At 37.0% G+C, this 19,346-nt stretch overlaps 3 protein-coding genes across 3 annotated transcripts; 1 reads left to right on the top strand and 2 right to left on the bottom strand.

Moving 5' to 3' along the window:
* Positions 1-460: 460 nt before the first annotated feature.
* On the bottom strand, positions 461-3,516 carry LOC123203134 (probable disease resistance protein At4g19520). Its single transcript, XM_044619321.1, has 3 exons — positions 2,234-3,516; positions 1,567-2,117; positions 461-1,284 (listed from the first exon to the last, which is right to left on the bottom strand). The coding sequence occupies exon 1, from the start codon at positions 3,353-3,355 to the stop codon at positions 2,237-2,239; it is 1,119 nt and encodes a 372-aa protein (XP_044475256.1). The 5' UTR covers positions 3,356-3,516; the 3' UTR covers positions 461-1,284; positions 1,567-2,117; positions 2,234-2,236.
* A 428-nt stretch (positions 3,517-3,944) lies between these two features.
* LOC123203447 (disease resistance protein RRS1B-like) lies at positions 3,945-14,274 on the bottom strand. Its single transcript, XM_044619803.1, has 13 exons — positions 13,702-14,274; positions 12,242-13,257; positions 12,038-12,054; positions 11,704-12,003; positions 11,392-11,610; positions 8,348-8,440; positions 8,173-8,235; positions 7,331-7,756; positions 6,812-6,891; positions 6,650-6,739; positions 6,497-6,593; positions 4,225-5,134; positions 3,945-3,967 (listed from the first exon to the last, which is right to left on the bottom strand). The coding sequence occupies exons 1-13, from the start codon at positions 14,175-14,177 to the stop codon at positions 3,945-3,947; spliced, it is 3,810 nt and encodes a 1,269-aa protein (XP_044475738.1). The 5' UTR covers positions 14,178-14,274.
* On the top strand, positions 7,123-10,825 carry LOC123203135 (uncharacterized mitochondrial protein AtMg00860-like). Its single transcript, XM_044619322.1, has one exon. The coding sequence runs from the start codon at positions 8,523-8,525 to the stop codon at positions 9,117-9,119; it is 597 nt and encodes a 198-aa protein (XP_044475257.1). The 5' UTR covers positions 7,123-8,522; the 3' UTR covers positions 9,120-10,825.
* Positions 14,275-19,346: the final 5,072 nt, after the last annotated feature.

Raw genomic sequence — 19,346 nt, 5'->3', positions numbered from 1 at the left:
TTGTGTCATCATTATCTACCATTTATGCTAGCAAACTTTAATGCATTCCTTATATGCTTTCAGATACCCAAAGGCGATCCACTTCGAGTATACATAGATTAAACTCTTCAACTTCCGAAATTTTAAAATATATTCAATTTCCACCTTGTCATCTCTAGATAACTATATAAATATTGATGGTCATCCTTTTGCAAAAAGAATACAGAAATTTGATCGATCTTATAAACAAAACATTAACGGAACAACGGTGATAGGCACCTGAAGCAATTCCAGCAGCAACCTTCCCTTGTAAACGACACTCAATGCTGTCAAGCTTTTAGTTCTGTTATATAAAGACAGTTTCACGGCAATAATATTCTCTACTCCTTACTGCTCTCATCATCATGCCACAATCTAATCACAACAGTCATAACAAAAATTAACAATACAAAATCAATAATATAACATTCCAAATCAACTTAGAAAAAAAGAGATATTCTTCTTCATTAACTGGAAGTGCACTACAAAGTCAAATCACCAATTTTAGTAATTACATGAACTCATGATCCGTTTCTTCTTACAAAATGTAAAAAATACCCAGAAACAGCAATAAGCAAAGTAACTGAACTCTAGGCTTTCGGGAGGTCTAGTCTCTCCCTTTGTACTCCTACCTTTCCTTAATTCTGCTTGCTCCCTCCTCCAGGACTAACACCTCTCCGTTTGTGTTTGTTTCCAACAACCAGCTTTCAACTTTGATTGCCACTCCTCTCCAGCATTTTTGATCGCCAATATAATTCCTCCAGGTGTGCCTTCATTTGGGCTCTCTTCCTCTTGCGTGATACATAAATTCCAGACCTAACATCTCCCCATAATTCTGCCACTTGCTTTAACTGCAAGACACTAGGTGTACCCATCATTTGGTATCTCTTCCACTTGCATGATACATCAATTCTAGACCTAACATTTCCCCTCCTATTGAGAGACACATTATCCTCAAGGCCCCTAGGTGTACCCTTCATTTGGTATCTCTTCCACTTGCGTGATACATAAATTCTAGATATAACATTTCCCCTCCTATCGAGAGGCACCTTATCCTCAAGGTGGAATTGTGGGAAAGCTTGTTTGAAGAGAGTGTATTACACCCATGAATTCTTAAATTCTGGGAAATTTTTCCAGGCAACAGAAACCTCCAGCTCACCATTGTCAGTATACCTGTGCTTGAGCACTTCCCTCGGCAGAAGCTCCAATTCCCTTTCAGTCATGCAGTCCGGTAGAGGTTGGCTGACCATGGAAGGCCACGATTGTCTTTTGAGTTGCAACAATATGGTTAGTGAAAGAGACAAAAAAATATATATTCTTTAAAGATTGAGTTCATGATTCTACCAATAATAACACTAATCATAAATTGCAGATTTGAATTCTGAGAATTCCAAATTATATGAACATATATAGAAATGATAACACAGACCAGAAGAAAACCATTCAGAAATCAGTCATAAGCATGAAAATAGTATAGACATAGACAAAGCATTACATAATTATATACAGTTAAGAAGGCGTATATATATAAGTTGTGTAATTACATACCTTGAGCTGGATTCGCCTTTATAGAAATTTGAAGATTTAAATCCATCTTCTTCACCATGGATGGAGCATCCTGATCTTTCCATAGTTTCCTCCAACTCTTCAGTGAACAATAAATGAACCCCACACTTCTTTATATTTTTTATCCAATTTGTCTCTGTAAATTCTAAACTATCTAAGGGACGGAAAGAGATAACGGCTTCCGTATCACAAGCGAATTTAAAATCTTCTGTCCCAAATATCTCCCATATAATGTGGTCATATATCACTAATACATGATCTGACTTAATACACTTGGTCAAAAGATACGTCTGTTCACTAGACATTCTGTCCACATCAGGGCGACTCAGTCGCAACGTAGAACCAACACCAAAGAAATTACACTCATCACAATTATCTTCAACTTCAACAATGAAACAAAAGGCAAGACCCAGAACCTTCTCATTGAATGAACCTTGTGGTAACTTAATAACTGATCCACTACTTTGAATGTTAAACCATTCCGGAATGTCACTTCCAGGGTAACAAATTTCAACTTCTCGCTGGGGAGTTACCTAATACATTACAGAAAATTGGTTATTACTAAAATTGTTGATCTAACATCATTTTTTTTTATTTCAGATCAGAAAAAGAAATTGAAATCATGTGCAAATGAGAGATAAAATGATACCTTCTATGCGAAATGGTTAATTTTACTTGAGTACGTATCCAATATAGAATCACTCAAAATGTTTCTGATTGCATCCCAATCCAGACTGACACAATTGAACAAGCTCAGTGACCTTCTATCAGGTCCTGGAGTTATTAGATTTGTAAAACCTGATAATTCTTTCAGCAATTTGCAACCATCTGCTAGAAGTTCTTTTATATTGCGTGGAAGCTTTGGTAAGGATTGAAGCCTATCACAAAACCTTATGTTAAGGCTTTGTAACTTGGAAAGGTTCATGATGTTTGTTGGGATGCTCTCAAAATTGTTTCCTTCCAATTCTAGATCTACGAGTAAGGGCAGATTGTCAATATTATTGGGTAACTCTGTAATACTGCAGTAATTCAACTCTAATCTCTTTAAAAATTGCAAAGCTGATAGAACAGCCATAACTGAAGGCAGCTCTTTAACAGTAATTCCACTAGCTTCAATTGCTTCCAAGCTCTCTAACTTTCCCAAGTCATCAGGCAATCTTTCAAGTTTTGAACAACCCGACATACAAAGATATTTCAGAGATTTCAACTTATCAATGGCCTTTGGAAGACTTTCAAGGCTTAAACAATTTCTAAGACTTAATCTTATCAGAGATGATACTTTCCCAATCGATGAAGACAATTCTTTTACTGCAGTTCCATTTAAATACAACTCTAGGATCTCAGGTGGGAACTCTGGAACCATCTTTAGATTTGACGAACCAGAGAGATCAAGTTGTCGAAGAGATGTCAAATTACAAAGGCTACTTGGAAGACTTTCAAGCCTTGAACAATTTCTAAGACTTAATCTTATTAAAGATGATACTTTCCCAATCGATGAAGACAATTCTTTTACTACAGTTCCATCTAAAAACAACTTTAGGATCTCAGGTGGGAACTCTAGAACCATCGTTAGATTTGACAAACCAGAGAGATCAAGCTTTCGAAGAGATGTCAAATTACAAAGGTTGCTTGGAAGACTTTCAAGGCTTGAACAATTTCTAAGACTTAATCTTATCAGAGATGATACTTTCCCAATCGATGAAGATAATTCTTTTACAGCAGTTCCATCTAAATACAACTCTAGGATCTCAGGTGGGAACTCTGGAACCATTATTAGATTTGACAAACCAGAGAGATCAAGCTGTCGAAGAGATGTCAAATTACAAAGGCTGCTTGGAAGACTTTCAAGGCTTGAACAATTTCTAAGACTTAATCTTATCAGAGATGATACTTTCTCAATCGATGAAGACAATTCTTTTACTGCAGTTCCATCTAAATACAACTCTAGGATCTCAGGTGGGAACTCTGGAACCATCTTTAGATTTGACGAACCAGAGAGATCAAGTTGTCGAAGAGATGTCAAATTACAAAGGCTGCTTGGAAGACTTTCAAGCCTTGAACAATTTCTAAGACTTAATCTTATTAAAGATGATACTTTCCCAATCGATGAAGACAATTCTTTTACTACAGTTCCAGCTAAAAACAACTCTACGATCTCAGGTGGGAACTCTGGAACCATCGTTAGATTTGACAAACCAGAGAGATCAAGCTTTCGAAGAGATGTCAAATTACAAAGGTTGCTTGGAAGACTTTCAAGGCTTGAACAATTTCTAAGACTCAATCTTATCAGAGATGATACTTTCCCAATCGATGAAGACAATTCTTTTACTGCAATTCCATCTAAATACACCTCTAAGATCTCAGGTGGGAACTCTTGAACCATCTTTAGATTTGACAAACCAAAGAGATCAAGCTTTCGAAGAGATGTCAAATTACAAAGGCTGCTTGGAAGACTTTCAAGGCTTGAACAATTACTAAGACTCAATCTTTTCAGAGATGATACTTTCCCAATCGATGAAGACAATTCTTTTACTGCAGTTCCATCTAAAAACAACTCTAGGATCTCAGGTGGGAACTCTGGAACCATCTTTAGATTTAACGAACCAGAGAGATCAAGTTGTCGAAGAGATGTCAAATTACAAAGACTGCTTGGAAAACTTTCAAGGCTTGAACAATTTCTAAGATTTAATTTTATCAGAGATGATACTTTCCCAATCGATGAAGACAATTCTTTTACTGCAGTTCCATTTAAATATAACCCTAGGATCTTTGGTGGGAACTCTGGAACCATCTTTAGATTTGACGAACCAGAAAGATCAAGCTTTCGAAGAGATGTCAAATTACAAAGGCTGCTTGGAAGACTTTCAAGGCTTGAACAATTTCTAAGACTTAATCTTATCAAAGATGATACTTTCCCAATCGATGAAGACAATTCTTTTACGGCAGTTCCATCTAAATACAACTTTAGGATCTCAGGTGGGAACTCTAGAACCATCTTTAGATTTGACAAACCAGAGAGATCAAGCTTTCGAAGAGATGTCAAATTACAAAGGCTGCTTGAAAGACTTTCAAGGCTTGAACAATTTCTATGACTTAATTTTATCAGAGATGATACTTTCCCAATCGATAAAGACAATTCTTTTACTGCAATTCCATTTAAATACAACTCTAGGATCTCAGGTGGAAACTCTGGAACCATCTTTAGATTTGACAAACCAGAGAGATCAAGTTGTTGAAGAGATGTCAAATTACAAAGGCTGCTTGGAAGACTTTCAGGGTTTAAGCAGTTCGTAAGATCCAGTTCAACTAGTCTGGAAGGGCTTTCTATGGAAGACGATAAGGTTTTTATTGCAGTTCCACTCAAACACAATCTTTCCATATTACGTGATATCCTTGGAGCAGTGTTGAGATTAGAGCAGCCAGTGAGAAAAACATCTCTTAAAGACCTTGATTGAATGCCAATTGGAAGATTGACAAGGCTTTTGCAATTACTTAGAATCAACCGCTCTAGATTTGAAGCTTTTGAAAGGTCTGAGACTTTGATAGAGGCCTAATTACCAAAGTTTATTTCCGCAAGCCCAAGAAGAGAATAGAGGAAGCAGACCCAGATTCAGAAGAAAGGATGAAACTCTCAGCTGAAGATTCCAGGATGGACATGATGGAGGGCAATCTGGGAATTACAAAAGCTAGTCTAGAGCAGAATAAGCTTGGCCATTCAGTTGTGACCACTTGGCAGCCTATGAGTGGGCAGGAGGCAGAATTCGGTTAAGGAGAACTCATGCTTTTATAGGGCAGCAGAAAAAGAAGAAAGAGTGTGCTTGGTTTTTATGAAAAAAATGATGTACTGAAGTTGTTAAGAAAGAGGGGTCTGGCTCTCAAATTCCAGAATTAGCAGTGTCAATTTACTTTGTTCCAGTTTATTTCTTTTTTAGTTTTATTGCTCTGTTTTATTGCTTGAGTTAAGTTGAGAAGCATTTGGTGTAAACATTTGCCTTGATGAATGAATGAATGAGATGGATAGCTATTTCTATTGAATGGATTGAGTCTGTTTTATTGATTGAGTATACAATATACAAAATGAATGGTGCCTGCTGAGGCCATGAATATTACAGGTTCCTCTTCTTCCCTTTATTCTGCCAAGAGACATTGAAGCTGGAGTAGTAGAGAGCTTGGCCTGAACAGGTACGCAACAAACTTGGTATCAGAGCAGTTGCAGCTGGGTTATGGTAAAAACCAGAATGGAAGGGAGAGTGAAAGATTTAAAAGACAACCTTAAGAACCTAATGGAGAAAGTAACCATCTCGGAAGAAAGATTCATGAAGGCTGAACATCACACAGCTTCCCGATTTGATAAGTTGGACGAAAATTTACATGAGATAAGGCAATTATTGCTTAAAGACATGAAAGGTAAGGAGGGTGAAACGGTAGCAACATCACCCACCGTCATCCAAGAACCACCACAGTATTTCTTGGAGAGGGTACCAAATGGAGGAAACTTTGGGTTTCAGCAGCCAATACCCACACCACAGCAACCTCCATACCCTCACAATGACGGTGTAGCGTTTGGAGAATCGTCCAGAAACCATCGGCCACCGCGTTATGTCGCTACGGAGATGACGAATCGGCGTGACCATTATCACCGAAAATTGGAGATACCTTTGTTCAGTGGAGTGGACTCATGGGGGTGGGCAACCAAGGTCGAGCGCTATTTCCAGATGAACGGCATGGACGAACGGGAACGTTTGGCGGCAGTGATATTTTGTTTGGAAGGAGAGGCGTTAAGTTGGTTTCAGTTTAGGGAACTCTGGAAGCCATTTCATGAATGAAGGGAGGTGAAGGAAGAGCTTCTTCTGCGATTCGGATCAACACAGCACCGGACGCCCTACGAACAAATCATCTTGCATCGGCAGACGGGAACAGTGGCCGAGTACAGAGCTCGTTTCAAACAGCTGGTGGCAATGCTTCCATCGGCACCAGCAGAGTGGGTGCGAGGAGCCTTCACCGCCGGTCTGAAACACCGAATTCAGGCCGAGCTTCGTCTCCAAGCACCGATAGATCTTTTCACCTTGATGCAGCAGGCGACAGATATAGAAGAAAGAGACCGGGTCGTGCACGGGCTGGAATGGGACCCGGATCCAACAAGGGCAGCCCAAGCCTTTGCAACTCCAACCAGCGCTCAACCCAGCCCAGCCCAACGCCACAATTCCACTTCACTCAACCCACTAACCACACCGGCCTAATTGCTTCTTCCACCACACCACTTTCAGCCCCTCCCAAATACACCAGCCCAAGCCCGTTTCCTTTTCCCTTCAATACAAAGCCCAACCACACAAATTCAACTAATTGCCCAGCCCACCCAAACGCGTTTTCCACCGCACCACCGTCTCTTCTTTCAACCCACACCAGCCCACACTATCAGTCACCCACCCAAACTGCTCCAACACCCAACCCAACCCATAAGCCCGCCCATCAGCCTGACCCATACCCATTCCACCGACTCGACTCAGGCCATAATTTCCCACCCACACATTCGACTTTTTCCCAGACACACTCCTCTAATATTTCAGCCCCAAATTCAGCCCCACCTCCGACGCTTCCTTCCGCCATTCCACCAAATTTCTCACCATCAGAAGCTATCCATCACTCTCCCCATACACCTCCTACACCCAACCAGCCACCAATTCCTTCTTCTCCTCAGTTCACCTCGTTCAATCACCGCCCTAACCTAACTTCCAGACCGGAATACCCACGCCTCTCTCAATCTGAAATTCAGACTCGCATAGCGCAAGGCTTGTGCTTCAAGTGTGCAGGCAAGTTCGGTCCGAACCATCAGTGCCCTTTCAAACAACTCCGTTTGATGCTCTGTGATGAAGATGAACAGAACCCACTGGAATTTTCGGAAGACACCAGCCAACTCAAGCTCCGACACGGTGAAGAAATGGAGCTTTCCCGTCACTCTGTTGCTGGTATCAGTACCCCTAAAACATTGAAATTTTTGGGCAAGATTCACTTTTCCCCTGTCATCATTCTGGTGGACTCCGGCCCTTCCCACAGCTTCATTTCTCAACAACTGGTCAACAAATTGCAGCTTCCACGCTCCCCAGCAACCTTCTAGGTTGTCATCGAAAATGGCAGCTCGGTCGCCGACAGAGCGAAGTGTCCAAGGGTTGAGCTACTGTTACTAGAGATGCAATTTGTTCATGACTACTTTGTTTTTCCTTTGGGCAATGTTGACGTCATTCTTGGGGTGGATTGGCTAGCAACTTTGGGCATTATTAAAAGTAATTGGGAGAACCTCACTATGACTTTCCACTGGAAGGGGCGGAATATTACGCTTCAGGGGGATCCCTCATTAGTCACCCAGGAAACTTCTCTTAAGGCTGTTTCAAAATCACTTAAAATAGGTACCCATTGCTATTGGATTTAGTTGGATGCCTTAGAAAATATTTCAGCAGTCTCCAGAAGAAGTTCAGCGAATATTGATAAATTTTCAGCATTCATTTGAGGAGCCCACCGGGTTACCGCCACGCCGGACACATGATCATGCCATTCGTTTGTTTGATGGAGTCGCACCGCCTAATGTCCAACCGTATCGGTATCCTCATCACCAGAAGACTGAAATTGAGAGACAGGTTCGTGAAATGCTTCATGCTGGAATTATTTGACCAAGCCACAGCCCATTCTCCAGTCCTGTTCTTCTGGTGCAAAAGAAAGACGGTGGCTGGCGTTTCTGCGTTGACTACCGCGCTCTCAACAAACTTACCATTCCAGATAAGTTTCTCATTCCTGCTATAGATGAGCTGTTAGATGAGTAATCTGGTGCTACAATCTTCACTAAACTTGACTTGAAATCTGGCTACCATCAAATCAGAATTATTGATTCTGATGTTGAGAAAACAACCTTCCGGACACATAACGGCCATTACGAGTTTTTGGTCATGCCCTTTGGCCTGTCCAACGCCCTTGCCACTTTTCAGGCCCTCATGAATGAAGTTTTTCGGGCCCATTTACGGGAGTTTATTCTTGTCTTCTTCGATGATATTCTGATTTACAGCAGCACTTTATCTGCTCACTTGCACCATCTGAGTTTAGCTTTGCAGCTTCTTTCCGACCATCACCTACTCTTGAACAGAAAAAAATGTTCCTTTGGGGTTTCTCGCTTGGAGTACTTGGGCCACATAATTTCAGCTGAAGGTGTAGCTGCTGATCCTCAGAAAATTCAGTGTATGATTGATTGGCCGCGACCTCGCGATATTACGGCACTTCGAGGGTTCTTGGGACTTACAGGCTATTACCGCCGCTTTGTATGCCACTATGGACAAATTGCAGCCCCATTGACACAGCTGTTGAAAAAGAACTCTTTCCACTGGAATGAAGACTCTACAATAGCATTCGAGAGGTTGAAGGCAGCCATGACTACTGTTCCAGTTCTTGCCATGCCTGATTTTACCCAGCCTTTTCTAGTTGAGACGGACGCTTCTTCCACAGGCGTCGGGGCTGTTCTTATGCAAGGGGTAGGCCTATTTCTTTTATGAGTCAGGCTCTCTCCCCTAGAAACAAAGTAAAGTCAGTTTATGAACGTGAATTAATGGCTATTGTGTTAGCCTTGCAAAAGTGGCGTCATTATCTATTGGGAAAGCATTTTATTGTCTGCACCGATCAGAAGAGTTTGAAACATTTAATGGATCAAACCATCATTAGTGGAGAGCAACAACGATGGGTGATGAAACTACTTGGCTTCGATTTTGAGATTCAGTATCGTCCGGGAATGGAGAATAAAGCAGCTAATGCCTTGTCCAGATTACCAGAAGCCTCTCTTACTTTACACTCCATTTCAGCCAGGCATTGGATCGAGGGGGAAGTGATTGATCAAGAGGTTCGCTCCGACAGCCGGTATAAACAAATCATTCAGCAGCTCTTACAGGACCCCTCCAACCATGCCAATTTCTTATTAAAGAATGGGACTCTATTTTACAAAAACAGGTTGGTGATGCTTTCCTCTTCTGCCTTACTTCTAGCCTTGCTGCGAGAATTCCATTCTTCACCTTGCGGAGGCCATTCAGGGTTTTTTCGCACTTACAAGAAAATAACAGCAGTTTTTTATTGGATTGGCATGAAAAAGTGTATTAGAGACTTTGTAACCCACTGTGAAATCTGCCAAAGAAACAAGTATCAAGCCATGAGCCCTGCAGGCCTCTTACAGCCTCTTCCAGTCCCTGATAAAGTTTGGGAGGACATATCTATGGACTTCATTGGGGGTCTTCCAAGAACGAAAAAGGGAGATACCATTTTGGTGGTAGTGGACCGATTGACCAAATATAGCCATTTCCTCGTGCTTTCCCACCCGTATACGACCAAAGAGGTGGCTGCCTTATTTGGTAAAGAGATAGTTAGGCTTCATGGTTACCCGCGTTCGATCGTGTCAGATCGCGATGGCCTATTTATGAGTCAATTCTAGGGGGAGCTTTTTCGTTCCGTGGGTACAACCCTCAAGTTCAGCAGTGCATATCATCCACAATCTGACGGTCAAACTGAAATTGTCAACCGTGGCCTTGAAACATATCTCCGATGCTTTTGCTCTCAACAACCAAAGGACTGGGTTAAATGGATCACTTGGGCGGAGTATTGGTATAATATCACTTTTCATAGTTCTCTTGGGATGACTCCCTTTAAGGCTTTATATGGGAGAGATCCCCCAATGCTCTTTCGGTGGGGTTCCGAAGCCTCCAAAATTGATAAGGTTGGCGCTTTTCTACAGCAAAGAGATGCCATTCTGCTTGAGTTGAAACAGCAACTCCATAAAGCCCAAGATAGGATGAAACGTCAAGCCGATTTGAAACGTCGCGAGCTCCACTTTGAAGTTGGTGAGCAAGTGTTCCTTAAAATTCAGCCTCATCGTTTCAAGACTCTTGCTAAGAAACTCAATGAAAAATTGAGCCATCGCTTTTATGGTCCTTATGTCATCATTGAAAAGATTGGTTCGGTTGCCTACCGTCTTGCTTTACCTTCCACGAGTAAAATCCATCCGGTTTTCCATGTGTCACAGTTAAAAAGGGTCTTCGAGGCTGCTATACAGTCACAACCTCTGTCTGGCTGCTTTTCGGGGGACTTAGAATTGCAATTACAGCCGGAAGCTTTATTGGATACTCGTTATTCAAAAACTGGTCACTTGCAGGTCCTCATCAAATGGCATTCTCTTCCGGACTGTGAGCACTCTTGGGAGGATTACATCGCTTTACGGGATTACTTTCCCGAATTTCACCTTGAGGACAAGGTGCGTCTCCATGGGGGGGGGGGGGGGGGGGGGGGGGTGGTATTGATAGAGGCCTAATTACCAAAGTTTATTTCCGCAAGCCCAAGAAGAGAATAGAGGAAGCAGACCCAGATTCAGAAGAAAGGATGAAACTCTCAGCTGAAGATTCCAGGATGGACATGATGGAGGGCAATCTGGGAATTACAGAAGCTAGTCTGGAGCAGAATAAGCTTGGCCATTCAGTTGTGACCACTTGGCAGCCTATGAGTGGGCAGGAGGCAGAATTCGGTTAAAGAGAACTCATGCTTTTATAGGGCAGCAGAAAAAGGAGAAAGAGTGTGCTTGGTTTTTATGAAAAAAATGATGTACTGAAGTTGTTAAGAAGGAGGGGTCTGGCTCTCAAATTCCAGAATTAGCAGTGTCAATTTACTTTGTTCCAGTTTATTTCTTTTTTAGTTTTATTGCTCTGTTTTATTGCTTGAGTTGAGTTGAAAAGCATTTGGTGTAAACATTTGCCTTGATGAATGAATGAATGAGATGGATAGCTATTTCTATTGAATGGATTGAGTCTGTTTTATTGATTGAGTATACAATATACAAAATGAATGCTGCCTGCTGAGGCCATGAATATTACAGGTTCCTCTTATTCCCTTTATTCTGCCAAGAGACATTGAAGCTGGAGCAGTAGAGAGCTTGGCCTGAACAGGTACGCAACAGACTTCAAGTAGATGTTTTGAGCAACTTAGGTCAATGTATTTTAAACGAGCAAGATTCTGTATCAGGAAAAAGAAATGAGCAATACAATTAAAAAAAATCTAATATTTAAAATTTATGAAAGAGAATTTTCAAATGAAATCAACATATACCTTAATGCCCGTCCATGGTTGTTTAAGATTATTGTTTTGCATCTTAAGTACAACAAGGTTATCAGGATCAAATTTCAAAGGCAACGATGGGAAGGGGTAATCATCCCAACAGAGGCATTCTAACTCTGAGAAATCAAATTCAATGCTGTCAAAACCATGAACTTCATTATTGCATCTCCAATATAAGTTTTTTACTATAAGGAGTCTTAGATTAGCCATCTCTGAGAAAGTATGAGGATTTAAGTGGATCTTTCTCATTTCAGCCATATTAAAGAGCATGCCTCTTATTTTGTCAGTTCCCTACAATCAAAATAAAAGGACAAGTTAAGAGCACAATAATATGATATACCTCTAAACCCAAAACCCATTACTTCATGAATTATTCTATAGGGAAAAAGGAAAAAGATACACTACTAGTTCAAATATTTCAATATATCCCATATACTATAACATATAAATTGAAAGTTAATGTCATGTATATTTACCAGAATTTTTTCCAATACACGACATACATCATCATGATGCCACAATCAACTACGTTGGCCAAGTTTAGTGATTGACTCTTGTCGGACAATTTCTCGACCCATCTCTTGAATCAAATCATGCATTTCTATTGTGGTAAATAGAATAGATATAAGAGCTTTATCAACAAGAACACGTATTCGATTATGTGAAGTAAATTTACCAACTTGATATTTATCCCATCCTTTAAAGAAGCATGCAATATTTAAAAATAAAGTCTTCTCTTCATCAGATAATTCATCATAACTCATCTTAAGCACCTTTTGGATAACCTCATCCGGAGATTTTTGTAAATCTTCAAGTGCACTATACCATTCAAGTTTTCCTCTACCAAGGAGATGGCTACCTAAAACTTCAAGAGCTAAAGGCAAACCTTCTGTATAACTTATAACTTTTTCTGAAAGCATCAAGCAAACTGCATCAATTCGATGGTTTTGTTTGAAGGCATGTTGTTTAAAAAGTCTAAGAGATTCTTTACTACCTAATCCTTCGACCTTATATATGGTAGAATCATCCAATCCACAAATTGTTAGCACTTGTTTATCCCTTGTGGTTATAATGATTTGACTTCCAAAACCCAAGTCTTCAAGATCTTCAATTAATTCTTTTATTTGTTTCGAATCTGCCACATCATCAAAAACAGTAAGAACTCTTTTACGTCCAAGCCTTTTTTTTGTGGATGTGTTTCTTATATCAAGGTGTCTATCCCCTAATATTGCATAAAGAAATTCTTTTTGCAAACGACGCAGTTGATTTATATTTGATGCTTCCCTAACATTTCGAGCAAAATACGAAGCTTCAAATTGACTTGAGATTTCATTGAAGACTGCTTCAGCAAGAGTCGTCTTGCCTATGCCACCCATACCCCAAAGTCCTAACTTGCATACTTTACTTGACTGATCAGACAATAAAGATTTAATTTTCCGGATCTTCACTGCTACTCCAACCAAGTTCTTATTATGGCTATAAGACTTATCATCCAAACCCTCCAAAATACATTCAGTAATTGTGTCAACAAGTTCCGATTCAGGCCTACATTAGAAACAAAAAGGTAAAAACAACAATAACCTTATCAATAAATTAATGAAAAAGAAATAGAGACAAAGTCGGATTCCAAGAGCCCAATTTTGGTTTGGACTTTCCCAGGAGAGTTTATGCATATATTAAATAAAACTTATAGAAATACAACTTTTTTCATGAAACTGATAATAATTTGGTTATAGCGTGAAATCTAAGAATAATTTGATTAATAAATAAATTAAGATAAATAATGTGGGGGAAGTTTGATTTATATAAATTAAGCTATTTTCAAACAACTGAAATGGAATTTTGTTAAAGGAACCAAGTAAGGTTCAATCGTATAGTTGGACTTATAGAAGTTGTATTTGAATTTTATCTTTCATAATTGAAAGTGATTTTTATATAGAAGAATTATCATAATAATAATAATAATATCAAAGCACAAAAAGCACCCACCTGATGGAATTTGAAACAACGCCAGATAGATTGGCTGCTTCCGTCAAAGCATTCCTCCATCTCTGCAACATCTCTTTTTCCTCCATATATTTTACTTCATACTGGTCAAATGCATCTCCATAAGTCCCTGTTTGCTTCCTTACATCTGATGGATCTACATGATAGAACACTGGAATCACAATCTGACCGTACATTCTCCTGCAATTGAGGATCTCTACAAGTTCTTGGAGGCACCATGTAGAAGAAGCATAACCTTTCGAGAATATGATGATTGAAATCTTTGATCCACTAATCGCATTCAAAAGAGATGGTGATATCTCATCTCCTCTTACAAGTTGATCATCGATGAAAGTAACAATCTTTCTCCCACACAACGCGTCTTTGAGGTGGCTGGTAAAATTGTCTCGAGTGTCCTCACCTCTGAAACTGAGGAAAACATCATACTTCACTTGAGAAGAAGAAGAAGACGAAGCCATCGCAGTTAATTGAAGCAACAAGACTATTTCTTCTCACAGAGTTACAAGTTGTATATTTTTTTCCTGGGTTCAATTTCTTTGCTTTTTCTCAGGAAATTAATAGAGTGACCGACATCCTGTCCCACCCGAAAGTCAAAGGGTTATATCTAAATGACCAATTTAAATAACGAAATATTCTCGAAACTTCCCCCAACTCAATGGGGTAAATTGACATATTTTAGTAGAGTAAGTTACAATTTTTTTTAAAGCACAATCTTAGAATTTTTCATGCAAAATATAACCTTGTTAATGAAACAATAATATTATAAGATGAACTATTGTTGTATTTGTATTTTTTTATTTTTCAAAGTTATCATAATATCATATCATTTTAAATCAACCAAAGTTTAAAATAATATTTTAAATATTCAAATTATATAAAAAAAATTTTATTTTTATTTCTTTTTAACCTCACCCTTTCTTTCTCTTTTCCTATAATAAAAGTTTCTTTATCATATAATTATATATTACAAGTAAACTATAATTTTTGGAAATATTGTAGGTTTTTTGAAAAATTTTATGGGTTATTAAAAAACTGGGAAAAAGTTTGGAGAAATTTTTGAGTATTGCACACTAAAAACTTAAATAAAATACAAAAACTTTTGAGTATGAATGTCATATTACAACTATTAAGACCATATAGTATTTTTAAAATATATAGGGATTTGAAAAAAATTGTTAGAGGTTGATTTATGAGTTTGTAAATCTTTTTAAGGACTAAATTATCATATTTAATATGTTTTAAGTCTGATATAATGATTTTTTCATTTTTTGTTTCAAAGTTAATGGATAGTAAAATTACTATTTTGCCATTACATCATTAGTTGTTTTAACATAATTTGATTTTGGATGAAAAAGTATTATTATGCCAACTAGGGGTGAAATTAAAAGCGTTTGATAAGGAATAATATACTAAATTATTCTTTGTTTTAATCATTGAAAAATAATAAATTTCACTAGAAAATTGTTGAAAATAAGTATCTATTATTTACTTTCAGCACGTGAGTTCACTACATGTCTTTTCAAATTTAGAAATTAGATATAAACTTCTCTTAGTAATTTTTCTTTTTGTTTGTTTTCTATATTCATTTTACAGGTAAGTTTACTTAGATAGTGTGATACACATTTATTATTAGACCTTGAAGAGATTTCAAGGCTAGAAGCTAAAAGGATTTTAGCTTCAAAATTCAAGGAGAGATTGAACAACCGAATAGGATGCTTGGAGTATTTCAATTTGCTATCTTTTATCTTGTTAAATTATAAAATTAATTGATTAAATTATTTTTTATTTGCTATCTTTTGGCCAATATATTTTCTTCTAAAATATTTTACATTTTACTTATTATTTTAAATAATATAAGAGTATTTTAATCTTGAAAGACTGATAAATAAAGATAAAATTATAATAAAATTAAGATCACTTTATTAATATTTTAATTTCTAAAACAAAAATAATAAACAAACTACAAGTTAAAATATAAATTATGATGGGTTTTATAATTATATCAATATTAAATATTATCTACAAATTATTTTAACAATATTAGGAAGGGGGGGGGGGGGGGTTTCAGGTTTCTGCAAGCTAGAGAAGTTAGCACAGTGTTTTGGATGGAGAGAGGTGACAGGGGACCGAGGGACGGAGCAGCGGGAAGAATGGCAATGACAGAAACTACATGGGGAGAGGAAAATGAAAGTTTTAAAAAGTTTGACAGGTGGCTATGTTATGATAACTTGGAAAGTATGAACCCTAAAAGAGGAGGGGAAAATTTTGGAACAATAATTCTTCTAATGTTGTAAGTAGGGATGACAATGGGGAGGGGCGGGGAGGGGATATCAATCCCCATCCCCATCCCCATCCCCGTCCCCGCCCCGTCCCCGTTACGGGGATAAAAAATAATCCTCGTCCCCTCCCCGCAAAGAAAAATCCCCTCCCTATCCCCTCCCTGTCCCCGCGAGGAAAAATCCCCTCCCCATCCCCGCCCCGTCCCCGTGGGGAAAAATCCCCTCCCCATCCCCGCCCCGTCCCCGCGGGGAAAAATCCCCTCCCCATACCTGTAAATATAAATTTTAATTCCTTTATGCATTTCAATAAATAAAATAAATCATATTCTCTCAAAATATCACTTGCTACAAGAGCTACAAAATATTCATTGTTATTTTAGTTCAAATACAAAGTTTTCATAAAATCTAACAATATGCAATAATCAATCTCTTCATTTGTAGCTCTTCATGTATGTGATTTAGGGTAATTTTATAATAACATTAAATTTAACACTTTTCATTCACTTTAATTGATTTTATCAAGTTTCTAATTTGTTTTTTTTTTTGTAAAACCTGGTGGATTGACTAACTAAGTTTTGAAGTTGAAATAGAATTAATTTGGTGCATTTACATTTTATGATAATGAGATTCTGAGATTTTTTTAATATAGTTCAGAAATTAGTAAAAGCTGATAATTAATAATTCAAAAATTAGTAAAATTAAAGTTATAATTTTAACAAATCATAATGTAAAAATTTCTATAACTTAATAGTTTAAAAATTATTATATTAATATATTAGATTTAGGGGAGGGGGTGGGGTGGGGGTGGGGGAGGGGAGGGGAGGGGCGGGGAGGGGACATATGTATCCCCTTCCTCGACCCGTCCCCTATTACGGGGATTTTTTTCATCCCCATCCCCGCCCCTTTCCCTGTTTTTATCGGGGAATCCCCTCCCCGTTAGGGTCGGGGAGGGTCGGGGCCTAAATTGTCATCTCTAGTTGTAAGGGCTGTTTGGTTTCAAGATTTTAAAAATTATCTTAGTACTCTATTTATTATTTTTTATTTTATGTTGTTTGATTTATTAGTAATATAAGATTATGATAATTTTTTATTATTAATAGTAATATGATAAATAATATAAATAATAATCTGATTACTATCTTTATCTTATATATTAAAATATTATCGATATAATCTTAATTTTATTATAATTATATTATTATTTATTAATTTTTTTAAAACAAAATAATCTTATTTTCAATTAATATAATAGATAATATAAAAAATATTTTAGAATAATTATACTCATGAGTATTTAAGTAAAATAATATATTAGTATTTTTTTATTATTTCTAATTAAGTATAATAATTATTTATACTTATTTAATTTATCAAATTTTATTAAATATAAGCAATAATTTATATTTAATAATTTTTTAAATAATTTTTTAATTTTAATAATAAAATATTTTTCAAACAACACCCGCAGCAAGAGTAATTGATAACTTTTGTAATGGAAACCAGCTCATATGTCCTGACCTAGATTGGTCACAGTCATACTGACCTCTTTTATGATGACTGTATGTCAAGAGTAGTAATGGAAACCAGCTCAGTTGCTTTTGCAAGAGCACTTTGTTTTCATTTTCCGCCTCAACAAATGATGTCAGTGGTCAATTTCCAAAACAACCCTTTCTTTCTTGCTTTCACATTTGTTCACGTGGTAGGGGTCCACTTTAGTCCATTATTCCCTGCAAAATTCATTCATGTTCACATTCATTTAACTTTCTGCACACGTTAATATGTTTTTATGAAATTTCCGATAAAAACAAGTTAATTGTCCATAATTTAATGTAAAAAAGTAGCATTTAAAAATCATCAATACAATATATTAAATTGTTATGATAACTTACAAATCGTTATTATATTAAATTGTTAATTAAACCCCTCATAGGCTGTCTATTATCTTACAAATTTAAATAGAAAAAAGGAAAAAAATAATTAAAAAATAATAAAATTATATATATAATTTTATGTATAAATATTAATATATTATTATATAATTAAATATTATTTTATCTATAATTTTTAATTATTTAATTATATAATAACACATATTGATAACTTAAAAAGTATGAAACCCTAGTAAAGGAAGAGGAGAAAAATTATTTTTTAAAATTAAAAAATTTGATACTAGAAAAAAAATGATCAATTTTTAAAATTAAGGTGAGAAAAAAAGAATAAAATTTTTGTTTTTTTAAGTTTTTTATAAATAACAATTTTATGCTTATATATAACAAAAATTTTTAATAAAATTTAGATTATGAATAAATGTTTGGGTGTTTAAAACGCAGTATTATGAGTTTGAGGATGCACTAATCCTTTAGTGGATATAAGTCTTTTGGTCTATTAAATACAACCTTAAGAAACTCATATAGGGCGGTTCTGATATCCCAAAGTTATTAAAAATATTAAAATAATTAACCCATATTTTTAAGAAGCTGTTGGGCTAGAAGTTCATGAACCACAGAGAGACAAAGTTGGCTATTTGACCGGATACTGGATATCGATTATTGCACCACGTTATTTTATTGTGAAGCCAAACGGTATTTTTGTAATTTAGTACCTAATTATTTTGTGGAATATTTTAGTTTACATGGGACTCTTAAAACACAAACAAAAAAAATTTAATTATATATTCCAATATTATTTATATAAAACAAATTATTTACATTATAAATGTATACTATGTTTTTCAAAAGTTAAAATATCCCTAAAATTTATAAAAAACAATGTTATAAAATTTTATGCCGTTTTAATAGGGATAAATTAACCAATTGAAAATTAATGGCTAAGAAGAATCTGGAAAGATTTTTTTGAAATGGAATATACCCTTCTAAAGAGGATCTGCTATAAAATGATTCTCACGTAACTCCAAAAACTACTTTGTTTAAGAAAGGCTAAAGAACCTGTGTATATTATCACGAGCTCAGATTGAGAGTCGTGATAGGGCTTTGGGTAGTTACGAGTAATGACGATCTTAAGAGCGAGTATGCGTGGTCATTAGATTCGTGATGCAATAACTGTAGTTGGGAGTGCTCCAGTCATGGGGTGTGCACAATGTTGTTGTGATAGCGCATTGAAGAGAGGACTAGGCCAACCCTGCACAAACTGGTCGGGAGCTGGAGCTGCTCCCCTGATGAGTCCAAGACAGGACGAAACCAGTGATCCTAAGCCATAATGTGGACGCATGCAAGGCTGATCCTCGAGATGACCCATCGAGGATGCCGCACAGGCTAGTCGAGAAAATTCGGCCTGTGACACTTGGTATCAGAGCAGGAGCATCACCAATGTTGCGGTAGTGAAAAGAGA

This window comes from Mangifera indica, chromosome 19 (genome assembly GCF_011075055.1).
Source record: "Mangifera indica cultivar Alphonso chromosome 19, CATAS_Mindica_2.1, whole genome shotgun sequence".
In the NCBI taxonomy this organism is placed as follows: domain Eukaryota; kingdom Viridiplantae; phylum Streptophyta; class Magnoliopsida; order Sapindales; family Anacardiaceae; genus Mangifera; species Mangifera indica.
Note: the sequence above shows the minus strand (reverse complement) of the source record. Positions and strands in the feature narration are given on the sequence as shown.